The sequence below is a fragment of the Colossoma macropomum genome, unplaced genomic scaffold (genome assembly GCF_904425465.1).
Source record: "Colossoma macropomum unplaced genomic scaffold, Colossoma_macropomum, whole genome shotgun sequence".
NCBI lineage: Eukaryota > Metazoa > Chordata > Actinopteri > Characiformes > Serrasalmidae > Colossoma > Colossoma macropomum.
The window spans coordinates 17,175,362-17,197,594 of NW_023494809.1; the positions used below are offsets into that span (position 1 = coordinate 17,175,362).

The 22,233-nt window shown below is 39.5% G+C and overlaps 1 protein-coding gene across 1 annotated transcript in view; it reads left to right on the forward strand.

Moving 5' to 3' along the window:
- The window catches only part of sema5a (sema domain, seven thrombospondin repeats (type 1 and type 1-like), transmembrane domain (TM) and short cytoplasmic domain, (semaphorin) 5A), a 238,508-nt gene that overhangs the window by 150,664 nt on the left and 65,611 nt on the right, over positions 1 to 22,233 (forward strand). Inside the window, exons 10-14 of the mRNA XM_036558268.1 lie at positions 435 to 639; positions 4,196 to 4,403; positions 7,759 to 7,876; positions 15,872 to 16,053; positions 17,207 to 17,350. Of these exons, the coding sequence (XP_036414161.1) occupies positions 435 to 639; positions 4,196 to 4,403; positions 7,759 to 7,876; positions 15,872 to 16,053; positions 17,207 to 17,350 (857 nt within the window). The remainder of the gene's footprint in view (positions 1 to 434; positions 640 to 4,195; positions 4,404 to 7,758; positions 7,877 to 15,871; positions 16,054 to 17,206; positions 17,351 to 22,233) is intronic.

Here is a 22,233-nt window from a genome sequence, read left to right on the forward strand (position 1 = left end):
AGCTAACTATTGCCATTACTCTAAGCTGCTGGAACTATTGTTCTGGGTGAAAGAAATTGCCAGTGTTAAAACAGATATTTAAAACAGTGTTTTGGGGCTTCTTTGCTTTACCTTGCAAAACTGTTGCACAAATGCAGCAGAACATTTGAGGCGGTGAATGAAATCACGAATGATATGATCTAATGCAGCCACAACTGTGACATTATCGATGATATCAGATTGCAGATTACGATCAGCAGATTCTCAATAATAGATGATTCAGATCAGGATTAACGACAAAAATATCTTGATTGGGACATTCTTAGAGAGGAATTACAAACATGAAAAGACAAGGTTGGTTGGTGTGCTTCTTTGTGGAAGAGAGAATAGATATTTTGGCTACAGTGGGCTTTGGTGAACAATCTCGTAATCCCCCCTCACTTTCTCTCTCTTAGTGTGGTACTATAGATTATGGCTCCTATGTGAACCTGACGGAGAGGAACCTGCAAGATGCTCAGAAGTTCATCTTGATGCATGAGGTGATCCAGCCCATCGTTCCTGTGCCATACTTCATGGAGGATAATGTGCGTTTCTCTCACGTGGCCGTGGACGTGGTGCAGGGCAAAGACATGCTCTACCACATCATCTACCTGGCCACGGGTAAGCTGAATTACACCACACCTGCACTATAGGGAAAGGCTGATTTATTGTCTAATTTATAAGTAATCTATATTTCAGGAGCTACCATTGTACCTCAAATGATCACAGATACCAAGGTTATGATGTAAGGCTTAAAATGTTAGTTAACGACAGTGTTCATGCACAGCATCCCCGAAAAGTATTAGGATACCTTAATCATTTAACCATCGGTAAAGTTCTTTAGATTACTTCATAAAACATTTGGCAAAATATGTGTTTCAGAGAAAATTGTAGCACAACATTAAACTGACGGTAGACTCTTTGTGTGGAGAAAGCCTAGAGAGGAACTCCAACCAGACTGCACTAAGGCTACCAGACTGCACTAAGGCTACCAGACTGCACTAAGACAGTCTGTAGGTTACTGATAGCCACATAGAGTTTGTTCAGCGGCTTCCCTCACATTAGGGCTAGGTGGAATGTACACTGCGACAGTAGACATGGTAGTAAACTCTCTGGGGAGGTAGAATGACCAGGTCTTTACAGTCATAAAGCAACAACTCAATACTACTACAGCATTTCTTCTTCATTGTTAATGTAAACACACAAGCCACCACCATGGGTGTTACCAGACAGTGCTGCTACCCTGTCTGTGTGGTGTGCTGTTATCCCTGCTAGCTGGATGGCTGCATCAGAAATGCTGTCTCCATAGAGATGTTGTTCTGGGAGTATTTAATCTTAATCTTTTCAGCTTCATGGAGTTTTAAAGGTTTTATGGAACTTAAATTGCAGGTACAAAGATCAATGGGCCTCATGTACCAATATCTTCCTAAGTTTTTTCTTAAATTTGTTCTTGAGAAAAGTCCCAAGAAAAAGTCTACGTCAGATTCATGGCATGTTCTTAAACTGTAGAATTGTTTGCACCTTTGTGCTCCTGAATGTGTAGATTCTGTTCTGACCTAAGAACAAATGCCGAATAAGAAAACATTGGTGAATGTCAGAATCTTTGTGAAAGCTGTGAGTTTCTTGAACGAGGCCCATTGACTTTTAGATCCAGTAAAAAGTTCTACTAAATTCGCCTCACTATCTACAAAGTGACCACAGAATGTCCAGTCCCACAGTCCCAAGGCCTGGTTCACGAAGAGGTCGCACAGCGCATCCAACAGTCCATCATTTATTACAGCTGAATTCTGTTTTCTGATATCAAACAGGAACATGTTCATCAGTGTTTCTCATGCACGTCTTGGGCAAAATTGTTTTCCGACTACAAGAAAGAAAATCACCATATTTTCAAGACCCGAAGTAACTGCTGCATCCTAAACGCGCTGCCATTTGGGATGTGTGTTATTATCGTCAGCGTTTGTTGGCTAGTCTGCATTCTGTCACAGTCATTAAATATATAAATATACTTCCTGCAACTCACACTCACTTCTGGGTTAGGCCACGCCCGCTTTGTTCTTGTAATTTAAGAGAATGTATTGAAAAAAGTGTTCAGGAATTGTTGTCGAACTCAAAGTATCAGTGTTGGTCTCCATATCAAAATATTTGAAATGATGCCCAGCCCTACAGCTAGCACTATCAAGTTTAAATAATTAAATACTAATAATAAACATAAGTTAAAAGGCTTTGATATGACAATATTTATCTAATAATCCTAGTCTTGGGCATAAAACATTGTCAGTGCTCATTATGCATTGAAAATCTACTTTCAAAATTATTGTAGAAATGTTTCCATTTTTGTCATGTTTATCATGCTGAAAAAAGACTCTTTTCCACAATATTCGTTATGTTGGATATCTGATGTGTTCTGTGATTTATTATATTAGAGTAGCAGAAATGAAGTTAATACATTCAGAAGACGACTTCATTAGGCTAATTTCCTTAGTATTATTCATTTTATTCAAATCTGCCGAAATTCTAGTGCTTTTTAAGAACGCAGTCTTCAAATATTCAAAACATTTGTGCAGAAGGGAAAATGCCACTAATTGGTAGCTCATTGGGTTAATTAATTTTGAAGCATCCATAATTGGCCGCAAGGCTGAATGAAAGCAAAGTAGTTGTGTCACAGCACAGCTATTGCACGTGTATCAATGAACGCATTGTAAACACTGAAGTTTCTGGCAGCAGACCTGACCCTAATATCTGCTAAATATCTGGAATGTAGATATCTGATACCTGCTGCTAAATGGCATGAAATTGCATTGAATTACCTGTCAAACAGAGGAGATCACTTTACCGAGATAATTTTCTACAATGTTGAACATCAAAACAGAAGGCAATAAGGGTTTAATAGCAGCTATTTGCTAATTACGCTATTAGCGTGGATCTCGCTGTTATTTTTAGGCCCATCACACCTGTTTCTCATAGCCAGCTTTAGCTGAGGAGTCAGAGAACATTTTTCATTGTTAGTGTGGAAGATCTGTTAGCATAGATTCAAAACTAGATCACTCACCAGACATCCAATATAGAGTTAAACACGGCCAGTTTGTCTGCCCAGAGGTCATTTATGATCAAATGCACTGGTGCTCTGAGGCTAATGTAGCTAAATAATGGAGGTCTAGACTCTGGGGTGGTCAGTCCATTGTTCTGAGAACACCAGCAGCTTCTTTCTTTGATTTATCTGTTTCCTTTTCTCAGTAAGGGCTTCTTGACAGCTACATATCTTTTCAGACTCGAGTTGAGTTGTCTCTCACAGCGGAAGGTGAACAGAAACACCTGGTGGAAGAGTGAAGCTTGATTTTCTCCTCTCTCTCAAAGATGAAAATACTGTTTATCTAAAGGGAGTTTTGGTGGTCTACCAGGTCCTGCACAGTGGACCTCCAGGTTATCCTCTTCATTATACAAGTGGAATTCTCCTCAGAAATGTCTTCTGAAAAATGAATAAGTTGTACTTACCAGCCGTTTTTGACTGGAAATTAAACAAATGAAGGGTCTCTGACTTTTGCATAGTACCATGTATAAAAATTGACAGATTACTTGTTAGTCACTTTGTGGTCACTTTGTGGATAGTGAGGCAAATTAAGTAGAACTTTTCACTGAGTCTAAAAGTCAATGATCTTTGTACTTGCACTATACGTTTCATAAAACCTTTAAAACTCCATGAAGCTGAAAAGATTAAGATTAAATACTCCTGGGAAAATGTCTCTATGTAGGTATTGAACTCAATAATCTATCCCTTCTTTGTGATAATGTGGGGCCATTGACTATTCTCAGTCATATTATAGCGCAGAAAAAGAGATCTCTCTTATTGAAATAGCGCGAATGAGGATCCCTTCGCATGCGCCGAGTTGTAAAGGTAATTTTATTGCTAATTCCATCTTTTTCTGGCTTTTGAAAGAGCTGCATGTGCGTGAGCTGCTAATGAATTCTTTCTGGGTAACACATTCTTTTTGTGGTGCAGCTCTGGTGGCAGAGTAGCTGAGTTCGGGTGACTAAGGTGAAGCGGAAAAGTGTTTTCTTGAACTTTTTCGCTGATTTCTTATCCTCGTTATTAGCGTAGAGTCATTACAGATGCTCTTCCTGTTCACTTCAGCTACTGTCTGTCTTTATTTCTTTCTTTCTTTCTCCCTCTGTGTCCCAGATTACGGCACCATTAAGAAAGTGCTCTCTCCGCTGAATCAGACCACAGGCAGCTGTCTGCTTGATGAGATCGAGCTTTTCCCCCCCAGGAGACGGCAGCCCATCCTCAGCCTGTTAATCCTGCACAGCCGCAGCGAGCTGTTTGTGGGCGTCAGGGACCAGGTCATCAAAATCCCCCTCATTCGCTGCAATTTCCATAAGACCCGAGAGTAAGTCCTGAATAGTTCATCAGCTTTTGCATCAGATTTCCAGGCAATGGCGGCTTGTTAAAAAATGGGTGGAACTGATGAGTATCTGCGTCCTTTAAAGGTCTTAAATTGTCTAAAATGTGAATTTATGGTCTTTGATTTTAGGATACAAATACAGACAGGTGGCAAACTAAAGGAAAAAACCAACAAGAAAGTGTCTCAGTAAAATGTTCGGGCACCATAGATTGACAGATTCTACAAATGGATGGATAAATGTTCTTCCAAAAGCCAGACCCCATCACTGTAGTCAAGCATTCAGGCCTGTAGTGTTCTCTCTGTGTACAATCAGGTCCATAAAAATTTGGACGCGACACAGTTATTGTTATTTTAGTGGCAAATTACATTAAATGAGCTCAGCTTTATTTCTGAAGGTATTTACATCCAAATTGGTGTAAGAAATTACAACCATTTCCATACATAACACCTCACCCATTTTTAGGGATGCAAAAATGATTGGAGAATTGGCTGGTATGCTGTTCTACGGCCAGGTAAGAAGTAAGCAGATGAGGTCTAGAGTTTATTTCGAGAGTGGCGTTTGCATTTGGAATGTATTGCTATTAAATCTCACTGTGACGTACAAAGAGCTTCACTGTCAGTGAATCAAGCGTTGTTAGGCTGACAAATCAAAACAAACCCATCAGAGAGATAGTAAAAATATTAGGGGTGGCCAAATGAACTACTAGGTACATGCTTAAAAAAGAAAAAAACACACTGATGAGCTCAGATGACTGTGGACAACACCTGTGAAGGATGACAGAATTCTTCCATTGGTGAAGAAAAACCCTTTCATAGCAAATGGCCAGATCAAGAACACCCTTCTGGAGATAGACGCATCTGTGTCAATCAACAATCAAGAGCAGACTTCATCAGAGTACATACGAAGGCTTTACTTCAAAATATAAACCATTGGTAAGCCTCAAAAGCAGAAAGAACAGATCAGAGTTTGCCAAAAACCATCTAAAAAGCCTGTACAGTTCTGGATTAACATCTTATGGACAGATGAAACAAAGATCAACTTGTACCAGGATGATGGGAAGACAAAAGTACGGAGAAGGGAAGGGAAGGAACTGCTCATGACGCAAACCATACCACCTCATCTGTCAAGCATGGCAGAGGTAGTGTTATCTCGAGGGCATGTATGGCTGTCCAAGGAAATGGTTCCCCATGTACTGATGATATGACGGCCGTATACATTCTGGGGCAACTATGAATGAAAAGAGTTGTAATTTCCATACTGCTCACTTGATTTGGCTGTAAATACTCTCAAATTAGAGCTGAATGTCTGCACTTTTAGCCGATATTAATTGTTTAATTTCAGCTCCAATATGCTGTGATAGACAGCTAAAATAACAAAAACTTTGTTGACATCCAATTTTTTCCATTTTCATATTAAAATCAGTTGATTAGATGTGATTACAGATGACTGAACTCTCTTAGATAATGTCTTGTGGAAATATAATGTTGGGAATATGGGAATATAATGATGTATATTTATTTCTATCAGACTATTAATATTTATATATTAGCCTTAACCACAGGCTGATATTAAATGCTGTCTTGGACCACCCTAGCCTGAGGGGCAGTGGTGAGTAATGATTGTGCTTGACGTTATGCCTCCAGGATCTGTTTCAAGTGTGCTCTTCTAATCTCTGCTTGTGAGAGAGCAGACAGTGTGTGTGTGTGTGTGTGTGTGTGTGTGTGTGTGCTCTCATAAAGCAAACACTGCTCAGGACTCCCCATTTGCATGTCAATGAGAAGTGCTGAGTTCAGTGCAGACGGTCTGAATTTAGCCGAATTTACCCTGGCGGCCTGACGGGACAGGTCAAACGCTCGGACACAAAAGACGACAGCTGATGCAAATTGCTTGGCTCGAGCAAAAGATTCCTCAGCTGTAGCTTAGCACCATGTACACACATACACACATATTAGATCAATGCCCTTTACAAGAGATCTAAAGGGAGCAATGTTCTCTTTCATTTTCACCTGCTTATAGACCATGAGCCAGATTCATAAAAGCAGTGGTGGACCTTCACAGCCTTCTAGACCTTCAGAGAGACTGTCATTTATAGATAGTTGTATTTAAACTCTGGAAGTATTATAGTAATTTTCTTATTTCATTGTAAAGTTTTATTTGGAAACTAAAGGGTAAAATCTTAAAATCTTCAAATTGTCCAGTCAGTTTCTTTTCTCTCAGTGGCATCCAGGTTATCACTGGTTAGGACTTCAGGAGCTGGACTGAAGGCCTTACACATTAGATTTACTACCAACCTAATTACTGTAATATTTGGATTTGGATGCTTTTTTGTTTCATTTTCTTTCCTTGTTTTCTCGCCAATGCTTTCGCTGTTGATAGAAGCTCTATTTACATTTGATATCACATTCATGTTGTTTGCAATCATGTACCGTTTTGTCCAATTGTTGCTGCAACTGCAAAGATTAGGCTACTTCTACTTCTACTTTTAGAAGCTCTGATTTTTGATTTTCTTTGACATGGCACATCCATTTTGGCTCCCTAAACTGAGCTTTGGTCATTAATATGTAATGCCTCATTTTTGTTGGCTTTTTGCCCAGGAGACATGTACAAATACTGCAGTGTTTGGCATGCTGATCACCACCACAGTGATTTTATAAACTTACTACACATACATTGTGTCCAAAGGTCTGTAGACACCTGTTCCTCCAGTGTTTCTTTTGAAATTAAGGGTATTAATAGAGAGTTTGCTAAGTTTCCCCCTTTGCTATAGAACCAGTCTTATCAATTCTAGGAAAGCTTTATGCTATATGTCAGTACATTGCTGCAAGGATTTAATTGCATTTAGCAACAAGAGCATTACTGAAATTAGCGACTGATGATGAATGATCAGTTCCGGATCACTCCAGCTCATCCCATAGGTATTGGATGGAGTTCCATCACTCCAGAGAACACAGTTCCACTGCTCCACAGCCCAGTGCTGGGGGCTTTATACCCCTCTAGCCATTGCTCAGCATTGAGCATGCTGACCTTAGGCTCATTTTCATCTGCTCAAGAGCTTCCCATTGTTTTGGTCAGTGCTTTTTTTCAATAGAAATTATACAAGCTGTTTCAGCAATGGGTGCAGCTTAATTCACTCATTAGAAGAGCTGTTTTGGATGTGCACGTGTCCAACATTTTGATAGTCACCAGATTTGACAGTTTGGTTTTATCTTTTGTGTTTCACATAACAAGATTTTTTAATTAGCTGTCCTCTTGAATTGGACAAAATCTTTATCTGTGGATATCTGTTAAGCTGTATTTTCTCTCTCTCTCTCTCTCTCTCTCTCTCTCTCTCTCTCTCAGGGCATGTGTAGGAGCAAGGGATCCATACTGTGGTTGGGATTTGGTGCTGAAGAAATGTACCATGCTGGAGGAGAGTGTGAGCATGAGCCAGTGGGAGCAGAGCATCACTCAGTGTCCAGTAAGTGTCCAGGAGATTCAAAATTATTTTGAATTGTTTTAAAGTTTGTGTGAAAAAATACAGCAAACTTTACATCCCCAGCAGATTTATTTTCAAGGTGTGCCATACTAAACAAACCTGTGTTACAACTGTCAGAAAGCCTTCAGTTTATTTATGAGCCAAGAAATTAATTTAGTAAGCCCAAAAATATATTTCAGAATTTCTGATTTGGTGTTAGGAGCATCATATATGCTAAATATTTAACGTTTGCCATAACTAGCACAGTTCTTTTTTCTTATTATGTGCGCACTTCTTGTAGCTTATGAGAAGTATGAATAGCCCTGTGTACTGCAGAGAGCTATAAAGCTAAAGCAAGTCTAAGGTCAAAATGATTAGCCCCCAATGAGATATGTTACCTTTGCCTTAATCTCTGTCCAATGGTAACATCATTCATAAGACTTTACAGAGCAACACATTCATCAATGTAAAGGCCCCATTTGGTACATTTGGGATTTTTAAAAGAATTATTTATGTATACTAAATGTATTGAAAATTGGGATGGTCAAAATGATTAGCCCTCGTGAATTCTTCAAGAAAATGTAGCAAATTAAAATTTTTAGCACTCAAACCACACCTGAACGCCATCTGAATTGATTGGTGCAATCAGTCAGCATTGAACTCTACTAAACAGATTCCAATGGACAAGGCTAGTGGCACTTGGAGGCTAGATTGAGCGGCACCACTTTTACATTCTTGTAAAAAATGATTTAATCATGCCATAAAACAAAGAAAAAAATCTGGACCTCAGAAAGAAGGTAGTAGATGCTTGTCTTTAGAGGGACAGCTATACTACAAATTTCAAGTGTTTCACGGTGTCCAGTACAGCTGTACGTTGCATTATAGTACAAGGAGACACATTCTCTAAGAAACAAACCTGGGCATAGTTGCAAGTGCATGATATCAAAGCCTTTCATCAGAAATATCAACAAGAACGCCAAGATCTCTGTGAAGATGACTGTTGCTATACTAGCCTTTTCTGGACTTGAAGTTTCAAGGAAGACTGTTGTAAGTGACCTTCATCATGGTGGGCCCAAGGAAAACTCTATTGCTCACACAGCGGCACATCAAAGCAAGACTGAAGTTTGCGTGTGGCCATTTAAAACATGGGGATGAGTTTTGGAAGTGTGTCCTAGTCTCATGAGACTAAACTGGAGCTGTTTGGGCACATGGATGTTGCTTTCAACCCTAAAAACACACTGTTCCCACAATTAAACATGGTGGTGGGAGCATAATGCTGCAGGGCTGTTTTACTGCTTCAGGCACAGGGAACCTTGTTTGGGTGCATGGGGTCATGAAGAAAGGAGACTATGTTGACATTTTGAAGGATACTGTGAAGAAATCTGCTGCCAGTGTAGTTTTAGGTCACCATTGGGTCTTCCAGCAAGACAATGACCTGAAGCACACATCCAGGCTGGTCCAAAACTTGACACCAAAATCAAGGTCCTGGAGAGCCCTCTCCAGGCCCAGATCTTAATCCTGTTTAGAATCTATGGCGGGAACTCAAAGTTAAGGTCCAAAAAATACTCGAAAACTCGAAAACCATTTTTGTCGTGGGGAAATGGGCTAAGATACATCAAGAAACCTGTGCCAACCTGGTTAGGAACTACAGTAAAAGGCAACTGTCAGTTGTGGTTCAGAAAGGTTACAATATTGGCTATTAATTGTCAGAGTAGGCTTCTCATTTTTATTTTTTTCTTGTTCAACTCAGTGCATCAGTAAAATATCTTTATCTTATATAACTTCATGGAGATTTTGTCTTTGTTCTTTTGGAAGTAATTATGCTATTAACTCTTTTGATACTGGTCATTTCCTTGAAAAAAAGGATTTTGTTTAATGTAATTAAGGGGGCTAATAATTTTGACCTTAATTGTATATTATAGCTTATAACTAATATACTCTTTAAACCTTATAACAAGTATACTTCTTGCATATTCTTCATACTTACATTAGCCATAAATAGCATGTTTCCTATATCTTTTAAATAGTGCATTTCTCATAGCTTATAACTTATATACTTCCTATAGCTTATAACTATTGCACTTTTCATAGCTTATAACTAGTGTACTTCTTATGGCTTATAACTATTGCACTTTTCATAGCTTATAACTAGTGTACTTCTTATGGCTTATAACTATTGCACTTTTCATAGCTTATAACTAGTGTACTTCTTATGGCTTATAACTAGTGCACTTTTTATAGCTTATAACTTGTATACTTCCTATAGCTTATAACTAGTGCACTTTTCATAGCTTATAACTAGTGTACTTCTTATGGCTTATAACTAGTGCACTTTTCATAGCTTATAACTAGTGTACTTCTTATGGCTTATAACTAGTGCACTTTTTATAGCTTATAACTTGTATACTTCCTATAGCTTATAACTAGTGCACTTTTCATAGCTTATAACTAGTATACTTCTTATGGCTTATAACTAGTGCACTTTTTATAGCTTATAACCAGTGTACTTCTTATGGCTTATAACTAGTGCACTTTTTATAGCTTATAACCAGTGTACTTCTTATGGCTTATAACTAGTGCACTTTTTATAGCTTATAAGTAGTTTACTTCTAACTCCCGTTAGAATGAAGCAAACTGAACCAAAAAAATACACTGCATACCTTGATGTATGTGTAATCGATTGCATTACATGTGATGCTGGAAGTGATCTCTGTTTTCTGCCAGACACATGAAGGTGTACGGGGGTATGCACCCAGAAGTTGCAAATAGCGGTTAAATGTTGCGACGGATGTCCTGCGCCTACCTCATCGCTCTGACGCAGGGGTATCCTGGCTTGTTTGAAACTCCATATACTGAGGAGCACATTGAACGTTGTTTAGTTCAGATTGCTTCGTCCTAGCGAGAGATATTACAGAATATTCGAGGCCTCTTTCAAGTGAATCTCCCTGTAACTAGTGCACTTTTTAGCTTACAACTAGTGCCCTTTTTATAGCTTATAACTAGTGCACTCTTTATAGCTTATAACTAGTGCACTCTTTATTGTTTATAACTAGTGAACTCCATATGGCTTATAACTAGTGTATTTGTATAGCTTTTAACTAGTGCACTTCTTATAGCTCATAACTAGGTTTTTTTGTATAGCTTATAACTAGTGTAATTCTTATAGTGTGTAACTACTGTACCTCCTATAGCTTATGTACTTCTTATTAACTATTAACTACTCATTAACAACTTATCTTTTTTTATACTTACATTATCCATAACTAGCATACTTCTCACCCTCATTGTAATTGACTCTAATATTCCAAAATTGATGCAGTCAGCACCTTCAGATCAAGTAGTATTCAGCATGCATGTCCTGTAAGTATTCAGCATGCATCGTTCAGCCCCTCACTGCTTGACCTGGTGAAGGAGCTTTAACAGCATCACTGCAGATCTGGCCAGCGCCGGACAGTGATGGATGCGTCTGCTGCTTCTGCAATGCCAGCCATGTGCAATCAAATCCATCCTCATTATTCCTTACGGATTTAGGATGTTTTTATTTACCCTTGTGAAGAGTAAATAAAGAAGATCTCTCAGGAATGCAGGTGGATGCTGCTGAGAGACAGTTCAGCCTGCATTGTGTTGGTAGATACTTTATCTTAAAGGACGCACCCGCATAGACACACATACAGGCACTTCTCCTGTTCGTCAATACTTTGTCTTCCAAACAAGTGCAAAAAATGCAATGTTTCTGAGAAAAAATTGATTTTTTTAAAATGATTGTATCTCACTGAAAGTTGCATTTCTCTCATTACATTTTCAGTATTGTTCATTTTTTACCAAGAGCACTAATAATGGATGCCATGGAAGATACTTACTAAAAAAAAAATTGCTCAACATTTTATGTCAGAAATATTGGCATCCCTGAAAAAAATCTTTTTTAAATATATTTAAAAGTTTTAACCCCAATGTTAAGTCCATGTTCAGTAGATTTCATTTCTTGTCTAAAAAATAAAAAAGTCAAGATAAACACCTTTTTAAATCTAATTTACTCAGGGGTCTAAAACTTTTGCACAGTACTGTATTATAGTAATAACTTTCTAAGGGATTGGTAGGTGACTATAGACTGTGACATGTTTGCTTCATTGACATTTGAACTCTAAATTTGCATACAAATATGATCTTTTAAACTGAAAATGCATTACAATATGTTGTTTTTGTATTTGTGATAAATTGACAACGTATTCCAATCCATTCCATTCAGGGCTGCAACAACTAATCAGTGTCATCAATAATGACGATAATACAAAAAATGTCGGCAACGAAGTGAAATATCAATTAGTTGGCTTGATGGCATTTGTGCATCCCATTTTTGATTGTGTTTTAGCCTCCTGTCCACACAACCACAACCTGATGACACTCTAACTGTAGATGAATAGAGTAATGTCTCCTTCATCACTACCTCATTCTCTCTCTGAAAGATCATTACTGCAGTTCACCATTCACCGAATCTCAGGTAGCTTTGATCACGTTCAGGTTTGCCCGCTTAATGAAACTATAATGATCGCTCTCTCTGAGTGCACCAGTTTTAGAGTGAGCTCTGCCAAGAGCCTGGATTTTCACATGATTTCACTTTCTGCAGTCTGTTTGGCACAACAGACCTCGTGGCATCAGTTACCCTGGCAGAGCACACATACTCATATGCATGACTCATATAGCCTTTGAAGCTCATTGTCCAAAGCCGTGCTTGATAAATCATGTAAGTCTGCTACCTGACGCTCCTCTTGGGTTTGGTATCATTGACTTTTCTCTTTTTGCAATAGACAGTGACACTGGACAACAGACCATTTGCAAAATTTGGAGAGAGTCACACCTCCTTTACTTATTGTTGTGACGTCTGTCCAAATTTCAGTTAAGACTACCTAGTAGCATCCATAATACATATGATAACAGACTCAGTACAACAAAGGAAACTAAAAGATGTGAGAGAAATGCTTGTTTTTTTGTGTGGAAACATGAGTAGCATCCACCAGTTACTGATTCTTGTACCTGTTTTAAGTTTTAAGGCTTGTACCTGAATATACACTATATGGCCACAAGTATGTGGACACCCCTCTTAATTATTGAGCTCAGGTGTTTAGCCACACCCACAGCTAACAGGAGTATGAAACCAAGCACATAGCCATGTAATCTCCATAGACAAACACTGAAGAGCTAAGCAACGTGGGAACATCGTAGGATGTCACCAGTGCCACAAGTCAGTTCATTGGCATGTACCAAGAGAAGCTACCTACCGGAATTCATAGTACCAACAGTAAAGTTTGGTGGAGGAGAGATGATGATCTGGGCCCAGTACCTTTAGTTCCAAGGGTAATGTTAATACAGCATACAAAGACATACTTCCAACTTTCGGCAATAGTTTAGGGAAGGCCTTTTCCTCTTCCGGCATGACAAGAAGTGACAAGTTTGGTGTGGAGGAACTCCAGTGGCTGCACAGAGCCCTGACCTCAACCCCACTGAACAACTTTGGGATGAATTGGAACACTGATTGCGAGCCAGGCCTTCTCATCCAACATTAGTTGCTGACCTCACTAATGCTCTTTTGACTGAATGGGCACAAATTCCCACAGACCCACTCCAAAATCTTGTTGAAAGTCTTTGGAGGCTGTTATAGCTGTAAAGGTACGCTACCTCTGTATTTATGCCAATGGTTTAGGAATGAGATGTCCAACAAGCTCATATACAGTCTTGTGAAGAGTAAGTACACTCCATGAAAAGTTTAGACGTTTCCAGTATGTTTGGAGATACAGATATCAGGTCTTAATTTAAAGAATGTTGACAGATAAAGGTGATATAATTTACCAAGTGACACAAGTACTGCAGTTTTCTAATGTGGAAAGTACAGCCCTACAAATTTCTCTGCTTCAAAAGTGTCAAATTGAAATCAGGTCCTAATAATTAGAACATAGAGAATATCTTGGAGGAACCTGTCTTATTTAAACCTCAGATATCTGTTCTGGTTTGCTCTTTGTTATTGGAGTGTATGGTATCATCATGCATAGATCAAAAGAGCTATCTGAGGCCTTCAGGAAAAAGTTGTAGATGCCAATTAGTCTGGGAAAAGGGTTTAAGAAGATAACCAAAATATTGGAAATCAATCATTTCACTGTCCAGAAGCTCATCTACAAATGAAGAAGATTTAACACCACTGCCAACGTGTCCAGGCCAGGCCGCCCCAGCAAATTTAATCCGAGAGCAGACCGTAAGAAGCTAAAGAAAGTCTCTAAGAACCTTAAAATTTCATCACAGGATCTGCAGGTAGCTCTTGCCATCGTTGATGTAAAAGTGCATGCATCTCCCGTTAGAAAAAGACTGCATAAATTTGACCTACATGGGAGGTGCACCAGGATGAAGGCTTTGCTGTCTAAAAAGAACACTGGGGCAAGGCTAAAGTTTGCTAATGAATATCTGGGCAAGGACCAGGACATCTGGAATAAGTCAAAAATAGAACTGAGAGAAGAAACGTATACCAACTGTAAAGCATGGTAGTGGAAATGTTATGCTTTGCTGCATCATGAATTCTTGTTCATACCAGAGAGTCAGTGAGGAGAATGTGAGACCATCTTTAAAAAGTTGAAGCTGAAGAAGTGGACCTTTCAAAAGGATAATGATCCCAAACATACAAGTAAATCCACCATAGAATGACTCAGTAGGAAGAAATGGAGGGTTGTGGAATGGCTTAATCAAAGCCCACATCTGAATCACATCGAAATGCTGTTGAACAGTTGCACAGTTGAAGGAATTCTGCACGAAGGAATAGGCAAAATACTCTTAGTAGATGCCAGAAACTCCTGGACAGTTATAGAAAATGCCTACATAAAGTTGTTTCTGCCAAACAGGGCAGTTCCAGTTACTGAAGCCGGGGTGTACTTAGTTTTTCAACAGACAAACATGACATCTCAGTTATTTTTTTTTTAAATAAATGATTGCAAGGTCAAACGTCCATAGTTTTTTGTTCTATTAGATAACCTTTATCTATACATACTGTTTAACTGAAGATCAAATACTTATGTCCATATTTGTCAAAAAAAGAAACATTTCATGGGGTGTACATACTTCTTCACATGACTGTAGGTGTGAGGTCAGGTGTACATATACTTTTGGCCATATAGTGTATATGCTTGGACCTAATAACAATAAATATTCATCCATAGTTGTCCAGACTGACTAAAATTTGTCCACTTGTTGGCAATTTGTACAACTGACTGCACAGTACACACATACCACCAGTTTATTTACAAAAGCTGAAATTAAACAAGAATTTCCACAAAGTGGAAATAAACTCAGTACCTCGCTTGTTTTCTCTGTAGAGAGCAGTTTAACTCACTTAATTACCTTGTCTTTCCAAAGGTTCCAGAACACACTCTATAAAAGCACGTCGAGAGGAATAGAGGGAACTTTCAAAGCGAGATTGTTTTCACTTTTCCACAGCGTTGAAAATGTGGTTCTTTTATGAGTATGGTGCACAAAGAGCACAAGCAATATTATTTTCTCCCACCCACAGAAGGTCGGAGGTTTTCTTTTTTCTTTCTTTCTCTTTTTTCTTCTTCCACCAGAACAATTTCTCCTTCAGTTCAGCACTTCTAATGCTTTCAATACACTCCTCCTGCTGTTCACAGTGTGCTTCATTGTGTGTGCAACACTGGAGATGTTAATAATTTGAGCATAATGACAGTTTCACAATAACATTTCATTTTTCAAATCCTCAAATAACCTTTTTTATATTTGAGCGTATTTGTTCATTGTGAAGCGGCTTCATTCATGCAGGTACTATTTTGAGCCTGAGAGTAATGAGATGAAGGTTTTATTTTATTTTGGATCCAATAACCCGTGAGTGCGACTTTATCCCTTTCTTTCATCTCCCTTTTCATTTCTTTTGTTGACATTGATTTTTGCAGTAGTTCGAATGCTTTTTACCTTTTACTGAAAGCTCTAATCTGTGTTTGTTTTGTGAAGGTCAGAAACGTGACCGTGGATGGTCATTTTGGTCCTTGGTCCAGCTGGAGATCATGTAGCCATAGTGACGGAGGAAGTGTTGGGTCATGCCAGTGTCGGACACGAGCGTGCAACAACCCGAGTCCACAGTGTGGAGGGCAGCAGTGCCAGGGTACCAGCGTGGAAGTGGCCAACTGCTCCAGGTACACATGCACACATTTGTCATGATTTTAATTGGAATTGGTCCATTGGAATATTTTTTTAATATTTTTTGAAAAGAGCAAATGGACTAATAAGCCTACATTGTACGACCACTTATTGACCATGTTGTTAGAAACACCTACCATATACTTACACTAACTGGCCGCTTTATTAAGAACCCCCACCTTATACTTCCACTTATTGGCCACGTTATTAGAAACACTTATTATGTACATCCATTCACTGGCCCCTTTATTAGAAACACCTACCTTGTACTTATGTTTACGGGACACTTTCTTAGGACCCTGCACTTCATACTTACACTAACTGGCCACTTTGTTAGAAACTCCAATCTTGTACTTCCACTCACTGGCCACTTTATTAGAAACACCAACCTTATACTTCCACTCAGTGGGCACTTTATTAGAAACACCTACCTTGTACTTCCACTCACTGGCCACTTTATTAGAAACACCTACCTTGTACTTTCACTTACTGGCCACTTTATTAGAAACAGCTATCTCGTACTTCTACTAACTGGCCACTTTATTAGAAACACATACCTTGTACTTTCACGTACTGGCCACTTTATTAGAAACACCTACCTTGTACTTTCACTTACTGGCCACTTTATTAGAAACACATACCTTGTACTTCCACTCACTGGCCACTTTATTAGAAACTGCTATCTCGTACTTCTACTAACTGGCCACTTTATTAGAAACACATACCTTGTACTTCCACTTCATGGCCACTTTATTAGAAACACCTACTTTGTATTTCCACTTACCGGTCACTTTATTAGAAACACCTACTTTGTAATTCCACTTATTGGCCACTTTTACCTTGTAATAAAATCCCCAGGCTATTTCAAATGGAAAAATCACCAAAAAGTTTGTGTATTGTTTCTGTGCATTCAGTGTATTTATTCAGAATTCTATCTTAATTAATTCTGAGGTATAACAAAATAATCAACTGCTGGTATTTACAATCATGAAAACTCAATCATAAGCAATTGCTGCAGCCACATTTGAGACACATGGAAACGCCAGGTGTAAACAGCCATACATCTCTCTATCCACTTGTGATTAGATCTCTGAAGATGAATGCAATATCAGGTATAAACAGGGATGCCCACTGTGTGTTTTTCCTCAGGAATGGAGCGTGGACTCCATGGACAGCGTGGGCTCCCTGCAGCACCAGCTGTGGCATCGGCTTCCAGGTCCGCCAGCGCTCCTGCAGTAACCCCACCCCACGGCATGGGGGACGAGTGTGTGTGGGACAGAACCGCGAGGAAAGGTGAGGAATAATCATCAATTTAATGAGCCTGTGGGATCTCCTTGTTCTCATTCATTTCATTTTCTTTCTCCTGCTGATTCAGTCATCAAAGTTTTACCACCCAAAGTTTTACCACCCAGACCAAGTAAATGGTTGGGTGATGCTTCATAAGAACCCATTTTTCATGTTGCAGTTCGGAAAATGTTTAATATCTGAGGGTCAGTCTCTGATATGGGCGCTAGGAGACCAAATACAGCAAGTAAGAAAGCGAGGACACATCTGCCTAGAAAAAAAACACAGAGATGTGTACCTGAACGGGCCTAAAATGATCAGAGCACTGCCTATGTTGTCAAAAAACCTCCTAAGTCCAACATGGTAACTTTTCATAAGAAGGAAAAAATTTATTAAATCGAAATATCTTTGTATTTATGTGACATCTACTATATGCTTTGATTCTCTTTGCTTAAAATATAACAGTTTAGAATGTGTATGGGTCAGTATGAAGTTCTCTGATTATTTAATTTGGGATCTTAGTTGTAACAGTGTGTTAAACAAACCTGCCATGTGAAGGCTTTATTTTAGCCTGGCTAGCTCTCACTGTGAGTTGTTTACGTGCTTCAAAACTGGGCAATATTACAACCACCATAAGGCTATTATTATCTGTTATTTTGTCCAACACCTGTATATAATACCTAATGCATGCAACTGACAGTCAAATAAGAGTAACCACTGATAGGCATGACATAAAAGACATTGCCTGGCCTGCAAGTGGAATTTTTATTGTTTTTGCAGCACTAGCATTCTCCGAACTGCATTTTGATCAAATAATCTCACATACACGCATTGTTTCCCTGAAAAACCACTTGTCTCAGTAGTGTAGAGTCCAGAAAATGCACTCAGAGTAGAAGAAAAACACTCAAAGTGCTGTTGATTCGTAAGGCTACTGCCACTTTCCTTTGCTGATGGAACAGCTTTATTGATTAATATTAGGAACTGATTAGGATTGCTTGAGTGCTGTGTTAAGCACTGCTGAAGTGTAGTGTTTTCCTGGAGTTGAGGTTTGCTAAGCAGCCGGCAGAGTGGGTGAAAAATTGGACCGGATGGTGGGGGATGTTTCAGGAAGGCCTGAAAGCCAAAGCTGATAAAGTGGGTCTTTCTGGCTCTTTCCCAAACATCAGGTACCAGAGAACACTCACACCTGCGATATTTGCATCCTGGGATTTATCTTTGGAAAGGGTTTCTCCCGTATTCTCTCCTATCTCTCGTGATGATTTATGACTTTGTTGTTTGCCTCCCTCCTCTATCTCCTCCGTGCTCCCTCTTTCCTGCGAGGAGAGCAGAGGAGCGATGGTGTGAGCGACCCGCTGTCTCTCCTCAGGTTGCCATGGGAACACACGCAGAGCTAAAGATGCATTGGAGGCTGAGCGTTTATAGTTTTGGAGGGAAAAATTCAGCTCTTGTTCTCTGATGCTGTTGTAGTTTTCATTGTTTCCCTTTTTTAAGTTTTTCTCCCTTCAAATTTCAAAGTGATCTAAAGGTTGTGGGGAAATCTGTAAATAGTGCAGGTCTACTTTTACTGCCCAGCTGTCTGTAATAGAACTACACCAGAACTGTTTTCATGGTTACACCACAACTATTTCCGTGGTTATGCTACATTCATTTCTGTGATTAGACTACACCCATATAAATGGTAACGCCATTTTTTCATGGTTCTGCTACACTCATTTCCATGGTAGCACTACACCGGTTTCCACTGTTATGCTACATCATTTACATGGTAATGCCACCTCAGTTTCCAAGGTTACGCTTCACCCATTCCAATGGTAACAGTACATCCATCTCTGTAGTTATGCTGCACTTGTTTGCATACACTACACTAACATCCATGCTTGTGCTACAAGCATTTCTATGGTTATGCTACACCCATTTTGCATGGTAACATTACACCAATTTTCCATGGTTACGCAACACTCATTTACAAGCTTACCCTACACCCATTTTCATGATTATGCTACACCCATATCCATTGTAACACTACACCTGTTTTATAATACATACTACATATAATAATCCACCGTTTTCAAAGGCTATGCTACAACAGTTTCCATGGTTGTGCTGCAAACCTTTCTATGGTTACACTACACCCATTTCTATGGTTATGCTACGCCCATCTCCATGGTAACACTACACCCATCTCCAAGGTAGCGATACACCTGTTTCCACAGTTGTGCAGTACCCATTTATGTGGTGATGCTACACAGGTTTCCACAGTGACACTACCCTGCCCCCCCTGCCCCCCCCAAAAAAAGGGGGCCCAAAATTTGGTACCCCACCCGTACCCATTTACACAGCAACACTACACCAGTTTCCATAGTTGTGCACAGTAATACGACAGCAGTTTCCATGTATACACTAACAGGTTCCACAGTTACGCTAACCCTTGTTTCCATAATTAGGCTGTACCCATTTATATGGTAAGGCTACACCAGTTTCCATAGTAATGCTACACCCACTTCCACTATGCTCATTTCCACAGTAACAATACACCAGTTTCCATAGTTATGTTGCACCCATTTACTTGGTAACACTACACTAATTTCCATGGTTATGCAATACTTTAAACAGCCTTATTGTATAGATTTCACAAGTTGTATGTGGGAAGGCCTGTCGTTTTTGAGACAATATGTATGAGGCATGAACATTTGTTGAAGTTTGACACTTTTAACATTGTGAAGAAACAAGTTGAACAGCACTGTTTGGCTCAATGATTGGCTCAATTATGCTTCTATAGAGGAGTAAGAGTAATAAAAGTGCTACATATAGTGCCTTTAACTTTCCAATGACATCTCTTGTGAAGGTCTTTTGCATGCTGGTCAAAGCTGATTTTATTGTCCAGGTTGTGTCCAAGGTACAGTTTACCATCTCCCCCCGATGTTAACTGGACTATGAACAGTGCAGTGGGAGCCGATGGCGAGCTGATGATCCTTTCCTTTGTCACTGAAACATCTAACTGCAGATGATTGCCAAGTTATTGTCTTTAAGAAGTCCAAGTATGGCAGTGTCATCTGCATACTTTAGATATGTAGTGACAGGTGAGGGGCTTCTACAGTTAAAAGTATAGCATATTATATAAAGAATTGATTTCATAGTTGTGAGTAGATATGCCTCACAACTGGCTGTATGCTGATCTGGTGAAGATGATGAGAGGAAAAATTGTGTTGTTTGCTTAAAGTATTTAAACTAAGGACAAGAAGTGTCTTCATACCACCCACCCCGCCCACCTTCAGAAACTAATACTATATCTTTGGTACTGGAGCTCACCTGCCATCCTCAACCACCTCCCCCCAACCCCACATCCCCCGTATCCCAGGCACTGGAGCTTTTATGCTTTCAGTTTGGCTGGGTGTAAAGGCTGTGAATAATCAGCAAAAGGGAGCAGGCACAGGCTGAGAGTTTGGCCCTAGACCAGCTAGCCTTTAAAGCGATATTTAAGTGAAAAATCACATCAGATTTTACCCCCTTATCACGTGTAGTCATTCATCCAAGACACATTCAGTGTCTGAAGTTTGCTTCTTTAGTTTTGTATGTGATCTAACAAGTAATGGAAGCTTATGCCCCACCACTTAGCATGGTGCTAGCTGCATGCCTAAATCATCACATACTTGCCTCAAACCATGTGGAGTTGTTCAGTAATCTCTAATATACTTGAGTATGTGGTTTCTGACACTCTGAGACATTGTTATCTATGAACATTGAGGAAAGTATGGACTAAATTCAGGCAGTACAGCCACATCAGCCTCATAGCTCCAGTGCAGCCCGAAAGAAGCAAACCTCAGACACTAAATAAGTCTTGGCTGAATGACTACATTTGGGGTTAAAGAGGACTTTCAGCTAAACTATCGCTTTAAGACTCCCTCAGAGTCTTACCTGCTTCTCTTTAATGTAAAACCCCTGGCCCAGAGGTGAACAATGGCAGTGAAAGCATTTTTGGCCCTCGGTTTTTCAATCTGATGAACAAAGAGCGCTGGAAGTGTGTTAATGGCTCAAATGTGCTTTTGTTAGTTTCTTAGCAGGAGTTTGAGCTGGAGCCGAAAGAAAAAGAGCTGCATTCTTGTGTTTTTGTTGGAGGTGGGCTTCTCCCCCCACCAGCCTGAGTGTTTCTGCTGCAGTATGAAAAGTGGCTTGGATTCAGCCTTTAATAGTAAGCAAGGGTCCTTTTTTTCTGAAATTCTCTCCTGCTCTGCCGCTGGGCGTCTGTTCAAAGGCACTGAGTGTGTGTGTGTGCAGTCACACTTCACACTCTGCTCTGCTCTCGTCACACAGCTGCCAGATGGCACAGACCTTCACACACACACTCACACACACACACGGCTCCACTGTGGGCTTGCCACCATCAGCCATCAGGTGTTTTGTATGAGAGCGTGTATATGTGCTTGTTTTTAGTACATCTTCCGGACCAAATTGTCCTGACTTTGTAGCAAAAACAGAGAAAAACAGGGCTAACGTACAGGATTAGGTTAAGTAAGTTCAACAACAGTTTATTTGAAGGCTACCTACATAGGCACTTCATAGCACTTGCGTAAGCTTTGAATAAGATATGTACATTTATAAACAGCTTGTGTCAATAATCGCAATTGCATTGACATATGTGACTAAAGTGATAAACATTTCTTAAATTTACAACACTGTTATAAAGCATTATTCTCAGGTAATTTCCCCAAGTAATCCAGAGGCATAGATAAAAGCAACACATCAGTTCTATGCCCTCAGAATTAAGTGATAATTTTTATACATGTTTTCTCATAAGCATAAACATATTCCTGTACAAAATGTCTGTACTGGAGTAAAAGCACAAATGACCTTGATAAAATTCTAGTTATTGTAAGTTAGTAATGATTCCATAT